The following is a 15,059-nucleotide window of genomic DNA, read 5'->3' as shown; positions in this document are numbered from 1 at the left end:
CTGCCCGCTTCCACTGGGGAGACGACGATCCAGCGCGGGCTTTGCGGGGAGCCGCGGAGCGGCGGCGAGCTGCCGGAGGGGGGGAGCAGAGCGGGGCGGGGGCGGTGGCGCTTTGTTACCGGCCCGGGGGAAGCAGCGCGCGTCTCGCCGCACGGCGCGGCCTCGGCGGGAAGAGGGGTAGCGGCGCACGGCCTCCATCCATCCATCCATCCATCCCTTCCTCCTTCCCTCCCTCCGTCCCTCCGCGGTAGATGTTGCTGAAACCGTGTGTCAGCTGCAGCCTGCATGTCCGCCCTGGGTGGAGCGTTCTCCTTTGTCGAGCTGGGAGCTGTTCTCCTGCCTCAGCCGAGCAGAAGAGGAGCTAGCGAGGAGACGGAAGCGAGCTGGAGTTGATGTGGGAGAAGTTCGTGTGCAGGAGAGTCTGGTAGGATTGCTGTTTGTGGCTCTGTCGGGTGGATTTCGGGCGCTCGTTAGGGATGCTGACTTGCATCCATCACCTTGCTTCGCACCAGCGGCTCTGCATGGCCGCGGGCAGCAGGATGACCCGTTTAAAATATATCCATCTGCGTTCGTCAAATACAACATTGGATGTTACGTAGTTTAACAATGCATCGCAGGTCCATAGGCGAAACATGGTGAATTTTAACCGATAGGTGATTTTGCTTGTTTGTACCGCGACATCGATTAATTAGTATTAAAATGGATAAAAGCGCTCAACAGGTTCTGTTTACTGATGATGCGTGACAACATTTCCATCCGTGTCGCCTTGGTGTTTGCAGTGTGCGCCCTAGTCCCCACTGGTGCCACTTCTCACAGGGTCGGGCCTGGAGCACTGATGGGCGCTGCGAGGAAAGCAAATACTGGAGGAGGAAGGACACTGCTTGCTGCTGGTTCTGTCATTCACATGAAACATAAACCTGTTGTTGTGGCTGCCTTTGGTCGTGGCGTTTCCTGTGGCTTTCACCCCCAGACATTGAAAAGTATGACATCGACTGGTTTCCAATGCTGCTAATTGCCAATTATGCTTAAAGCTTCATCTGTAATTTAAGTTGGATAGATTTTATTCTCATTAGCTATTTCTGATAGTAAGCCTGTTGGCACTGGCAAATGACTTCCATGTTCACACTGTGAGCGGCAGCAGTTTGCTAGCAAACTGTTATCTGTGTTTTGCTTACAGTAACCTTCACGTTTGGCTTAAGACTTCCACCATAACCTCTTTGCGTTTTCTCATGGCTAAATAAATACCTTGGGGACTAAAGATGCTCATGCATGTCAGCATGAAGGGATTTTCCTTTAAACGGGCTTCTTTTTAACTGGCTCGAGTTTGTCTGAATGTGTGCAAGCAAAATAATATGCATAGACCTACTTACAAGCACACATGCACTTCTTCAGTTGTGCAATTTTTTTCCCCAAGATATTCTTCCAGCAGATCACAGTCTATACCTTGTCATCCTCGGGAGAAGAATTCTACACAGTGCTTCAACTTATTAGGAGTTGGGAGATTTTTTTGTTATTTTTAGATAAAGGTTTGTATGAGAGAAGTATTTAGGACACTGATTTGTTTTAATGCAAGTTGTGAGTAGAGCTATGCCAGCAGAAGATAATTTCGACAAAGTAATTTCTCAAGCGCAGTGCAGTCTTACAACCTGGGAATTTGTTTGAGTCTGAGAAACCTTCCATTCTTTCTTAGTATTTACACCGTGACTGTCTTCATATGCCTACACAGTCCTGTTTACTGCTATATTCGGTAAACAAGTTCAATTTCAACACAGGTTCCAGCAGGCTAAATTATATCCTGGGTATATGTCTTGGGAGCGTCTTTCAGCCTCAAATGGAAATGATCTGAGTTTGAGAGAGCCCTTTCCCATATTCCAGTTAGGAGCCAGTAGGCTGTCAGAAGGTGATCAGTATCCACAAAGGAGAAGGTGAATATGAATACATGCTGCACATTCTCAGTGCTCTAAATTTTCTAGCATCTCAGACTGCTTTCAACTCACCTTGTTGAAAATGGGTTTTAATTTAATGAAAGAAGTAAGCTAAATATACTACAGCTTGAAAAGAATCTTCAGGAAATTTTTTTTTTTTTTTTCTCTTGAGCACATTAAACTGCTTTTAGCTTTTCTTGAGTTCTTTAATGTATCCTAAGTCATAATCCTAGATTTTTCACTGAAAGGACACAGGCACAGTGTGTATATGTAGGAAGAATAGCTAGGAGTGTATATGGGGGAGGGAAAGACTAATATACTGTATTCTTCTCAGACCAGGGCCTACATTTCCATTTGTAACTATGCAGTGTTTGAGCTTCTAACTGGGAATCTCAGATACTATTGCAATAAAAATAATAGCAATAAGTGATACTTTGGGTATAAAAGTGATGCTTCAGTGTTTGCAGTGTCTCCAACTATGAAAGAGGAGCTTTTATCCTTATATACAGGGTGTGAACACGTATGAAGTTGCATTTGGAAGTGTTTTAAATATTCACTGACATCAGGTGATCTGTCAGTCTCCGTAGCCAAATATTGAGCACCTTTAGCACCTGGAATCCAGAAATCCGGCTATTATTAAGTTTAACCTTTTGAACTCAATTTCCAAAGCTGAAAAATTGATTGTTACGCTAATTAAAGGGATTTTTTACACCTAAATGTAATCATTTTCAGTCTGAGTTTTTCGCACTCTTTCAAAGCTAGAAGCAGGATTTACGTGTCTCAATGGGAAACAGCATCATCCCTTTTTGACCTTGTTTGTGGGATTTGCAAGTAAGGTGTTAAAAATGATGGTGTTTGTGATGTCTTGTGTAAACCTTGGGGGTGTAGGTCTAAGAGCAGCTGAAGAAGGGAATGTTGGACAGCATGACAGGCCTGTTTTAGCTACAAATTGTGGGAATTAGCAGATACGTGGCAGATACGTGGTTTCAGCAGAGTCTTGAAGACCACAGTGCCACCAAGGCACCACTTTTGGTACTAGTTTGTCTGTTAGCTTTCTGTGTATATGTTATTGCCTTCATGGAAAGGTGAGAATAGCTCTAAGTATTAGGACATTTTGAGGAAAGGAATTATGAGGATGGTACAAAGAGAATGCTAGTGCAACGCAGCTAAGAAAAAATATTTGGACTGAAAAAGAGGAAGTATGATGGTGACATCTATTGAATCGTCAGGTAATGTTGTGAGAAAAGTAGTGGAAACTGGACAAAATACTAGAAAATTCATTCATTCTGGTCTTATGTTTATAACTTGTGCAAGCACTGCTTTGTTCTTTTTTTTTTTTTTTTTTTTTTTTTACTTAGCTGAGAGTTCTCTGGTATCACTTATGCTTTTCCTGTTTTGTACTTTAGTCCTAGGCTTAAGAGAACACAAATGGTAGTTAAACATGATGTAAGTCTACAGCAGTGGTCTGAGTGAGACCAAAGCTCTTTTTAGCTATGAAATCATAAGGAATAGTGACACACATGCTTGCTCAGCAGTAAAGGGTGAAGGACCTCTTCTTTGCTCTGAGCAGTGCCCAGAGGGTTTGTGGAGCTTCCCTCCTTGGAGCAAAAGAATGACATGGACCTGTTAGAGTGGGTCCAGAGGAGGGCCACAAAAATGATCACAGGGCTGGAGCACCTCTTGTATGAGAACAGGCTGAGAGAGCTGGGGCTGTTCAGCCTGGAAAAGGCTCCTGGGAGTTGTTACTGCAGCCTTCCAGTTTTTAAAGGGGTCCCACAGGAAATCTGGAGGGTTACTCTTTTTCAGGGAATATAGTGATAGGAGAAGATTTAAAACTAGAAGAGGGTAGGCTTAGATTAGATATTAGGAAGAAATTCTTTACAATGAGAGTGGTGAGGCTCTGAAACAGGTTGCCAGATAGGCTGTGAGTGTCCCATCCCTAGAAGTGTTCAAGGCTGGGTGGGGCTTTGGACAACCTGGTGTAGTGGAGGATGTCAGAGGGTCTGGAACTAGATGAACTTTACAAGTCCTTTCCAACTGAAACTATTCAGTGACTCTGTATGCAAAGATCTGGATGCGGACCTGGGTTCCCTACTCAGGGTGCCCCTGCTGGAGCAAGGGTTAAACAAGATGAACCAAGAAGAGGGCCCTGCCAACCTCAGCCATGCTGTGATTCTGTGACCCATACCTTCAGAGTAGTTACTTTTCATAATTAGCTCATGTCTTCTTGCAACCCCTGTCTTCTCTCAGTATGATAATACTGATGAGGACCCTGCTCCCTCCTGGATATCAGTCAAGAATGGCTGAACATGGGAGAGAACCAAACAGAAGTCTTTCAAAAGAGAACTTCATACTATCATTTCTCATAGAACTTCCAAATATTATAGAAAAGAGAGAAGGGAGAAATCAGTTGTATGTATTCAATATGGACAGAGTCTTTGGTGTATCCAAGGAAAGACAAACCTGCTAACAGTGTCTTTAGACTTCAATCAGGAGTTATCAAGGGCTGGATTTCGGAACGTATTCCAGAGCTCAGGTTTTTGAAAACTCTCTGCATAGAGAAACAAGTTATTAAAAATAAGTTACTAAGTAAATTAGACACTATATGTTTTGCATCAAGGCACAGATTATAACAGGCAGTATCTTCCCATTATCGTATACTTCATGTGGAACTGTGTAGCCACTAAATTAGCATAGAAGGCAACTTACAATTGTACTGTATCTAACTTGAATGTTTTATTATTTACCCTAGAACTATGCACAAGCTATTCCAGTAAAGAAATTGTTTTGGAATCAGAGGTTGTATTTAGCAGTTGTTTTGCTGAAACACAGTTTCTTGATACTGTAACCAGTTATAATGGGTGTTCTAATTCTTTGTTTTTAACTTTTTTTTTTTTTTTTTTTTTTGGTAGGATTTCTGGCTTCTTGGAGAAACAGTAGAAAATGCAAAACGAAATAATAAAGCCTGCTAAATACTTCTCAGAAGTGGAGAAGAGTGTGCTGCTTGCACTAGTGGAGAAGTACAGATATGTACTTGAATGTAAAAAAAGTGATGCGAGGACTATTGCTCTGAAACAACGCACCTGGCAAGCATTAGCACATGAATATAATTCACAGCCCAGTGTATCCCTGCGGGACTTCAAACAATTAAAGAAATGCTGGGAAAATATCAAGGCACGGACAAAAAAGATAATGGCACATGAAAGGCGGGAGAAGGTAAAAAGCATTAGTCCACTTATAAATACTCACATCATAGGGAAGGAGAAGATTGCCAGCATAATGCCTGAGCAAATATACTTTTTGCAGAGTCCACCAGAAGAAGATTCTGAATATCAGCCTGATGCTTCTAGTCAAGGTATAAATGTTATTGTAATGGTGCATGTCATTTTCTTTGTCTATGGTTTTGCTGCTGAGTCTCATTCAGTAGTCTAAATCTATTCACTGAGCTGTGACTGCTGGTTCCAGAAAAGTAATTTCAGAGCTGTGATATTACAAAACTCTGTATATTTCCTTAGCCTCCCCCTCAAGAGTTAAACAGAGGTTTTGGTCTTCTTCTTGTTTTTTAAGCCAGTTATTGACATATCTTAAGCTTTGTAAGAAGCATCAGATATTTTTATCCTTTAATAAAGTATCATTCTGTTGGGAAGAGATCCAAGTAGTAAAAAATAAATACGTCAATAAAAACCTAACAGCAGCAAATCGATAGACAACTATCTGCTGCAAGAGTTCTATGCAGGTCTTCCCTCATTTGTTTTCAAGAAAGACTAATTAGTGTTTATAGAGTTATATGTGATGCTGTAGTGCACATTGAAAAATGGCACTTCTGTAAAGGTTGGATATAATATTCTTTGTTTGGCAAGCATATAGAGAAGGAATAATACAAGACTAAAAGGGAGAGCACCTATAATGGTTTCTTGTAGGCTTTACTTTGTTAGGAACATAGGAACATAACATATACAGAAGACTGCTCTTGCTAAAAAGACATCAGTAATTTCATTGTATTTACCATAAGTGGTAATTTGGATTTGTGAAGGAATGCATTTTGAGAGCCATATTTGCAGTGGTTATTGTTTTATTCCATAAATAGTTTCTTTTCCTTCAGTGGAATAGATAGAACCTTCTCAAAGTGGGAACTACGTAATTTTTTTCCTAAAAATTATACAACACTGTTTATTGGCATGCACAGTGATAAAGAAGGAGTAATTAGCAGACTTCCTAGTATTTCCTCAGTCTGTTGGTGTTGATGTAGATGCAACTCTTTACCTGCCACTTTTTCGTAAAATTATTGCTGGTCACTTAGATATTTGGTTTAAAAATCTGCGTTAAGGTTCAGCTCCAGGCACAGGCACCTAAATTTAGATGCCCACTTACAGATGCCTATGTTTGCTTTAGTGTTCTGAGCTCCTGTTACAGCCATAGAGGACTACTGACAGAGCCCAAAGTGGTTCAGTTCAAATCATTATATCCTCGGTGTTCTGTAACAGAACAGCGTTATATAGTGGCTCCTGTCTTCTGTTTATAGAAGTGTAAGCTTTAGATGTGTACATCTCTGTAACTTTATTGTCACAAGTCTATGTTTCTCGAGAGAAAAGAGTGGGATACTATAATACTTTTTTCTTATGTTTTGCAGAGTCATTTGTTGTCTCAAATAGAGAACTTTGTGATGAAGAGAAAGAGCTGATACATTTCCCAGTGTGTGAAGGTACCTCCCAGCCTGAGCCTTCGTGTTCTGATGTCAGAATAGCAGCAGATAAGAACTACAGAAGCAAAGCATCTCAGGAAAGTGCTCTGAAAAAGATGCATGAGGAAGAACATCATCAGCAAATGTCAATTTTGCAACTGCAGTTAATCCAAATGAATGAAGTTCACGTGGCAAAAATACAACAAATAGAAAGAGAGTGTGAGATGGCTGAAGAGGAACACAGGATAAAAATGGAAGTGCTAAATAAAAAGAAAATGTATTGGGAGAGAAAATTGCAGACCATCACAAAAGAATGGCCTGTATCATCCTTTAACAGACCCTTTCCTAATTCACCGTAGAACAGAAAGTGGCAGAATTAATCTGACTGAGCACATTTATAAGTAATGCACACTGGAAAGAGAGTTTTTTAATGTGAATGTACAGTGACAGAATAGGTGCCCAGCTGATAGTGAACACACTTTGATTCTTAACATTTATGGCAACAGTGGTAGACACTACCAGGGAAGACAGTTCGATTGTAGGTAATTCTGTCCTGTGTAACTTTCCCTTGCAGAATACCCTGGCATCCTTTTGAAATTCAAGGTATTCTGGGCAGTCATACATTGAGTATTCTTTAAAAAAAAAAAAAAGTTTTGAACATCTGGTTACAGTATTTATTTTTATTTCCGTCTCTTCATATTTGTCATTTCCTGAATGAAGGCAGGGGTTAGAATTGCTCTCTCCTATTGAGAGAAAAGGTGATTAACAGTGATGCTCAGATTGTTACACTGGGGCACAGAAAAACAAAACAGAACTTGTCCTTGGTAAATATACAGTCCCTAAACCATTCTTTGTAGAAGATGTGAAAATGAAGGAAGTAGCAAAAGGAACACTGTGGTAATTGAGTGCTTTGCTTGTGAAGAACAACAGTGATGTTTTCTAGCTGGCTGGCTGGCTGAGAGAGTGGTTTGTGGAGTGGCCCTCGTGTTCCTTTATGAAGTTGTGAAGAAGGTGACTTCTTCCCCAAAAGCCACTTGTCCTCTCCTTTCCAGGACTATCTTGTATTCAAGTAGAATGCTGAAATAGGAGGGATGCTTGCTGCTGCCAATGCTGCATGCTGTTTCCTTGGAGTCATTGTGAGGGGAAGGGCTACTTAATTATTCATAAAGCTCTCAAAATGTGGCAAGTCACCTAACCCATTGGCAAAATCTCCCTGTGTATCCCCATGAGATACTTGATGGTTTAGCAGCTAACTACTGCAAAAGAGGCTAAGTAAGACTTGCCATCTTTTCCAAAGTTTTGGGTGAGAAACAGTGAAAGGGGGGTCATTCCTGTCTTGGAGTGCTGTTTTATTCTGTTGTGTCTGTTAAGGTGATGTATTTCTTGCCTTTGCTGTCACTGAGGGGTGATGCACATAATTTGTACAAAAGCATTCCCATGAAAGCCCCCACAGATGGGGGCCCAAAATAGTAGATGTTAGGAAAGCACAAATAAAGATAATCCTTCCTCCAGCAATCATTTGTTCTAGTGGTGCAAGGATTAAGAAATGTGAAACACAGAACTCCACAAAGATTCACTCATAAGAACTTCTGATGGGTAAAAAACTGTTTTGTAGGAAGGTGTACAACACAACCATCATTTGAAGCAGTGAGAAAAAATGAACAAAGGCATAAATTTTCAGTGAAAATCCCAAGTATTCCATTGTTCTAAAGTATTTTCAGGTCACAATGAATAAAGGCACATCCAGACAAACTAACATATTCAAGTTGAGGTTTGGTACAAAACATCCTTTGGTTCCCAGCTGCACTCCTGTTTCTTTCCTGGATGTTCTTTCTGGTGCAGTTTGTTTTGGTATTGGTTTTGGATTTTTTAGTGGGTGGTTTTCTTTTCCTCCTTTGAACTGCTTTCCCTTCTGGTGATTCATCTTTGCAAGCACTCCATTATCAACCACAATGTTCACAGTGGTTAACACTGTGGTACGTGCATTGCTCCCTTCAATATGCAAAGCAAGCACAATGGGAATGATTTATTGCAATTTATTTTATTTGACAGAGGGGAATAAAAAAATAAAGGGAGTTTTTGTAGAGCTGCAGCAGGATTTAAAGGGCAAAAAAAAAAACCCAAAAAAGATGATGTATGAAATCTGAAGGCTTTTTTTTTTTTTTTTTTTTTTTGTCAGGAAACTCAGTTTTCTTATGAATTGGCTGTGTGAAAGAAGCACAGGACTTCCAAAAGAGATAATTATGGACACTTTTTATTCTGCTGAATGAAAACATTACTGTGAGGTAGGACAATGATGTACAACGATAGTAGAGGCAAAGAAAAGAAGCGAATGGTAGCGAGGACCTTCGTATTCTGAGGTTGTAATCTGTAACCTAGGTGAAGGTGAAGGTGAGTCAGTTACTTGAGTGGTTATGGCAATTGCTTAGGCACTGTCCAGAAAAGGCATATGACGTTTCTGATTCCTTCCACACTCCTCCTAAGTGAAAGTTGTTTGAAACTCTGGCATTGAAACCATGTGCACTAAGGTATCAAAAGGTGACGAATGGAGACAATTCCTGTACTGTGAAAAGAGCAGAAATGGAGAGACAATTCAGACCTAGACAGCATGAAGTAATCCAGAAAGTATCTCGTGGTTCTTGAGATAAAGGTAGTCCTGACTCCTAAAAGTTACAACGTTCTTCGCAAAAGATTGTTTTATTTTTGTATTAAAGTCATTTAAAGTATGCATGTTTTCAGACTGTACTAAGTGGGAAATGCTGGTGTGTATACTTGTTCTGAACCCCAGAGTTACAGAGTTCCAGTCCTTAAACTGAAAGATATTACCTTCATTTCCGAAGCTCTATCACTGGAGCAAGGGATCTTGCTGCTTAACATAAACCCTCTCCGTGATGCTCCTTCCTACACAGCAGGGATGCCTTTAGCCAGGGCTACGCACCCAGCTCTCTGGTACATTTGCAGGCGTTCACACAAGGGCGAGCATCACTCAGCACTCAGTCTGCAGGATTCAGCAGTCTCGTTGCAGCCCTGCAAAGTGCAAGGTTTGGGGCTACGTTTTCCTGAGTTATACCACATCTAGTGCAGCTGAGGAAATAGTCCTGAATTTTGTTTAAAGATGAGTTATCTTTGTGTGTTTGCAGAATTAAATGTTAACGGTCTTTCAAGATATTTTTAACTGATTGCAGCTACAGTGGCTTTAACAATGTGTCCTCTTCCTTCTTCCATTCTCACGCTTTAATGTTTCCCGTTTATTCTGAATTTGTGCTCAGAGCATCATACCTACATGAAAATGCTGAAATCATTAACTTCCACACATTAAATATTGTTACTTTGAGATGGGTGAATTACATGGAAATCTTAAAATAATATTTTTATTTAGGTAAGTGAAGTCCATGACAAGTAGTCCTGTGATTTTGTGTTTTGAGCTTGTTTATTCAAAGTTGTTTTTATGATGCCCTGATTCACCTAAGGCTTTGTTTTCATAATTGGCTCCCTTTTCACTTGAATTTTCATCTTCTTATTAATGTTAAATGTAAAACTCACACATCATTGCTCTTCCTGAACTTTGTCTCTAGTTAGATATTCAGAAATGTTTCTGTGCAAATCATTACTAATGTGTGCAAAAATTAATACACTTACAGTAATAAAATAAGCCAAGTAACAAGATGATAGGATAATGTGCAGCAACTATTAATATTAAAAATCATTATGAAGGGCAACTCTGTACATTTAATGGAAAGAAAGAATACCATTTGGTGCCATCTGTAAGCATAGAAAAATAATGTCTTTAAACACTGAAAGTAAGCTTTGATCTCTGTATCTGGTATCAGAGAATAACTTTTGAGCTGCTGATTTAAAGGGGACTTTGCTTCGTAGGGTTTGGTTTTTTGTTTAGTCACAGAATTACACACACAAAAAAATGCTGATTGCCTTAAATGCATATAGAAACGTGGACAGATTTCTGGGTAATGAAAGAAAAAACTCCTAGCTCTAGTGACCCTGAGAATTTTGCTGCTCTTGTGGTGAGGGGATTAGGCATCCCACAACATCATTAGTCATGTTAATAAGACTGAGCAAATTAAAAACTCACAAAGCCAAAAATAAAATAATATGCTGGTACAGTTACATACAGAGTGAGCCACAAGTGAGGACAGCTCCTGGCTGTCTTTAGAGAGAGCTCTGTCACAAATGTCTAAGAATTCTGCCACGGAGTCTTCACTTTTCCTCTTAAAACAGCCACAGGAAAAAAAAAAAGTCAGTAAAATAGAATTTAGCAAATATCTGTTGCTTCTCCAGAAGAGTTGGCAACAAAAAAAATGCTACACTATATAAATACATATATTTAGGGAAAGAACTCTAATGTAATAGAAATAGAGCACGATAGATTTTTAGACAGTCCTTAATTAAATAATGTGTTTTTTAAAAAAAAAGTTGATTGAGAGTGTGTGTGTTTTTTTTTTTGTTTTTTTTTTTTTTGTTATTCAGTCCAGCTGCAGAATAGTTGTGTGCTTCAGTTTTTGACTGAGTGTTGGGGCACCTAATTAATCAAACTTGTTTGGCAACAGAGAAGTAGGTTTGCATTCGGGACAACTCAAGATGGATTACATTCCAGCAGCATTCAGATACTTCTTCTTGGATGTAAGGGGCTGTTCTTGGACAGTCCTCAATCAGGAACTGGCATCGGATCCAATTTAGTTGTAACTCACTATTCATACAGTGCTAATGAGGTGACATATAAGCTCTTCATGCTCTGCCTATAATTTGGTCACGGACAAAACCCATATCTTTCCATACAGATACACCATGAAATGTTGTACTGAGCAACAAACAGACCTGATGTTTCTCCTATATAAAGGCCTGCTACGCATTCTGTGCCACAGTGTAACATGCAGGCAAAATTTGACTTCTGTTTGGTTTTGGACTTTTAAAATTTTGACCTGTTATCCTCACTGAATTTTGCTTGAAATTCCTTTCTCCTATTAGACACCTTTGTATTCCTACAGAACTGTCCTTGAACTCAATTAAACTCTTGGCTTTGTAGCTTCTTAATACCAAACCTATGGACTGAATTGACACACACACGATAAATTCCATTTATCTGAAAAAAGACCTTGCACATATTGTCACATACTGAAACTCCAAATGCAGACTAGGGAGGTGATGTGATGGATTTGGTATTTAAGCCAGCACTGAAATTTTGGCAGGCTGGGAGTTATCACTGCTGACCTAATACAGAGGTTTGACCTCTTGATTGCAAGAACAATGATGTCCAATCCAAATGTTGCCTTACCTCAAACTTTCTATCTAAAATGAGGTGTAATGAGAAATTCTTGCCAAATAAAGCAACAGTAGTTTCCAAAATGCATTTGTTTTGATTTGGTTTGATTTCAAGTACTGCCTTGCCCGAGGTCTCTAAGGCTGGGCTTTATGGTGCATGCTATTGTTGGCTGATAGCATTTTGAGAATGCTTCCCACGCTGATTTTGTTCTGATTCTCTTGACTGCAAAGCTCTCATCTGGCTGTATGCAGTACAATGTGGTGATGCTGATGGGAGGACCATGGGTTCTCAAGTTGCCTGGCACCGAGTGCCTGCCTCTTTTACATTTACCAAATCGACTATGGTGGATGAATTTGAATGCAAATGAGGGGTCAGCAGGAACAGCCATTTTTGCTAACTGTATTGCTGAGGCGCCTCATTGCACCAAGAGGGCAGCAAGTTGAAGTATGATTGGTAAATTACTATAGCGGTACTTGTATTTCTATCTCAGCCAATTGCAACAAATCCTTCTGGGTTAATTCTTGCTTTTACTCCTCTCATTGACTGATCAATTAGTTGTTTGCTTCCATTGTACATTTACATAGTCTCTCTGAAGCCAACAGATTTCTGTAGGTTGCTGTGGGTTTGATAGAAAAGTCTAAATCTCAATTTTCATTCTGGTCCAAAAGTGACAGCTGCTTGTGTAAATCTGGCACAAACACACTGCCAGGGAGCAGGGCTGGGGAAGTCAGATGTAGGAAAAGAGTGGCCGAAGCCTGAGCCCTTCCCCTACACAATTTGGGGTTAAGTGGCCAAAGCTCAATGGTGCAGCAAACTTGATCTGCAAACTCTCACAATGTAAAAAGTGTGGGTGTAGTAACTGTAGCGGGTTATTTTGGTGATCTGTAAAAAAGGTAAGCAACTTAAAAAATATAGACATTGACATACATTGACATCTTCCAGATCATAGGACAGACTAAAATTATACCTTGTCAAATGTTCAACTACCAAGAGCAATAAATTACCACAGCTTCAGTCTGATGGGTTCAGTTTTCTGTTAGGAATTGGTTAACCAGTACAGGAAATACATCGTAGAGACACGCTCACCTCTTCTGTGTAAAATCTTTGCTACTTCCATCATTACTTCAAGTTCCTTAAAAAAAATAAACATAACTGTTGCTCATGAATCCCCACATGGATGTATATAAGTTCAACAAAATGAAAAATAAGTTTAATATTTTTCTAAATATTTCATGTTTTCCTCTATTCATGGTCTTTTGTGTTTATTTTTACTTCCCTCTTTTTTTTTTTTTTCCTTAAGTGTCTAATGTTAAATAAAGAGCTCTGATCTTTAGGTTCTAGACATGAGATGTCCTGGTATTTCAAACCAGTACTTGAAAAGGTTCCACAGAACCAGAAGGCATAGCCCTCAGAGCGTTCTCTTTGTGGTTGTATTTCTGGACTTCAGTCATAATGTGTACAGCTGGCACCCAGCAGTACCAGTGTTGGATGCTAGATATACTGCTTAACAGGAGTAATCACATTATGGTTTTCTTTAACTTTTTTTCTCCTGGAGTGACTCTTGTTGCTACATAAGAACCTCTTTCACAAAAATGTATGCAGTTTACAAAACTATTTTTTACAGTACTTGAGACGGGAAAAGGCTTTAAGAGAGAATTCATTTCTAGATGCATTACTGTCGTCTGTACAACGTACATAATTGTACATCGTGTTGGCCAGGTTTGAAGAAGTCTTCTTTTTCCAAGGGGAAAAAGCGACTTTTGTTTTAATTTGGCAACGACTCAGGGTGTTGTTATTCAAGGTTGTTACAAGCAGTTCTCCCTCCACTGCCATTTTTTAATCTTGCAGAGATTTCCCCTATTTTGCATGTATATTCCACGAGCACCTGAATACCTTTTGTCATGGGGACTGTGAGGATCTTCTCAAAATCAAAGCAGAATTTTTCCACGTGTATGCAGAGTGCTCAATGTTGCTACTATCCAAATGCAAAGGAATGGGAAATCTGATCCCTAAACCACTGCCAGCCATAAAGCTCGGTAATCTCAAGAAGAAGCTTGAATCTAGGTGCTCCTCTTTGTCATTCTTGTATAAGTGGTTGAATAATTAGGAAACCACTCTTTATTTACACTGTGTTGGACTTATGCACCATTAGTTTCTGCTGTATTTTAGCAATATATGAAATTGTAGTGTTTGTGCTTATTGTCAGTGAGCATCTACAGAGGCAAATCTAAAAGTAAAGTAATGCCTCCTGTTTATTTCCATGGAAGCTAAAACAAAGAGCACAATAACACTGTTATAGAGAAAATTCGCAGCTACAAAATACTATTTTTCAACACAGTCACCACCATTATCTATGCATTTTCACTAGCAGTGAACAAGAGCCTGCATCTTCTGCTTGTAAAAATCTGCACCAGCAGAGGTGACCCGCTGCTGCTGTCACCACTGCTCATATGCACCACCCACTGTCTCACTGTGCTCACATCCACTGTTTGGTCTCCATAAACGTTCAGCAAATTTCAATGAATATCAACGGGTACAAATTTTTCTGAATTTAGTTCCACATTTTCACTTCATATGTACTTCCACATCAGGAACCATTTTGTCAGTCTGCTCCTCTGCTGTCAGCTGTCACACAGCAACAAAATATAACACAATATTGATGGGAAGGTTCAACCACTACTGCCATCCCATCAACATCTGCCTCTGATGCCAATACAATAAAACAGGAGGCATTATTTTTGGAGCAGCCATTGTAAAAGAGAACTACACTTAAGTCCTGAGCAATTTGTCCTAAGATACTTGAAAATGTGTACAGTCCTTCTGGTGTTAAATATTTTAATAGAGTGTTAGATGGTATCTCTCGTGGACTTTGCCTTTTATTAGCAAGTTTCTGAGTTTTGCTTTTGCATTGCACCGAAAACTATACATTATTTCAGCCCCAGCACTGGTTAAGCCATGAGGTGAATCTGATTTGTCTGCATGGTGTCAGCCTCAGCCATATCACCCACCATAAAGTGTTAGTTTAGTACTTTAGTGCCTCAGATTATCATCAGCGCTGTTCCTGCCCTGCACAGTAGCTTCTACCACTGCACCTTCAAACAACGATTTTTGTTGATTGGTTTTATAACTGATAAATAAATTGGATAAATAATGCCCGTGTTAAGGTCTGAATCTC

At 39.8% G+C, this 15,059-nt stretch overlaps 1 protein-coding gene across 3 annotated transcripts; it reads left to right on the top strand.

Moving 5' to 3' along the window:
* Nucleotides 1-280: 280 nt before the first annotated feature.
* On the top strand, nt 281-11,967 carry MSANTD3 (Myb/SANT DNA binding domain containing 3). Of its 3 annotated transcripts, XM_085220640.1 has the most exons (5): nt 281-424; nt 4,838-5,141; nt 5,232-5,280; nt 6,556-6,627; nt 8,786-11,967. In XM_085220640.1, the coding sequence occupies exons 2-5, from the start codon at nt 4,869-4,871 to the stop codon at nt 8,803-8,805; spliced, it is 414 nt and encodes a 137-aa protein (XP_085076766.1). In that variant the 5' UTR covers nt 281-424; nt 4,838-4,868; the 3' UTR covers nt 8,806-11,967. The 3 variants fall into 3 exon arrangements, with proteins under 3 accessions (XP_085076766.1, XP_085076765.1, XP_085076764.1); XM_085220639.1 differs by having other exon boundaries at nt 6,556-11,967; XM_085220638.1 differs by having other exon boundaries at nt 4,838-5,280; nt 6,556-11,967.
* The last annotated feature ends 3,092 nt before the right edge of the window (nt 11,968-15,059 follow it).

This window comes from Meleagris gallopavo, chromosome 3, assembly GCF_905368555.1.
Source record: "Meleagris gallopavo chromosome 3, MGAL_WU_HG_1.1, whole genome shotgun sequence".
Taxonomy (NCBI): Eukaryota; Metazoa; Chordata; class Aves; order Galliformes; family Phasianidae; genus Meleagris; species Meleagris gallopavo.
The sequence above is the reverse complement of the archived record's forward strand: the minus strand, read 5'-3'. Positions and strand labels throughout refer to the sequence as shown.

Bases quoted from the DNA above. Each gene is read 5' to 3' on its own strand.
- MSANTD3 (XM_085220638.1), top strand. From the start codon at position 4,869: ATGCAAAACGAAATAATAAAGCCTGCTAAATACTTCTCAGAAGTGGAG. The intron at 5,281-6,555 runs GTATAAATGTTA...TATGTTTTGCAG, and splicing joins GCCTGATGCTTCTAGTCAAG to AGTCATTTGTTGTCTCAAAT.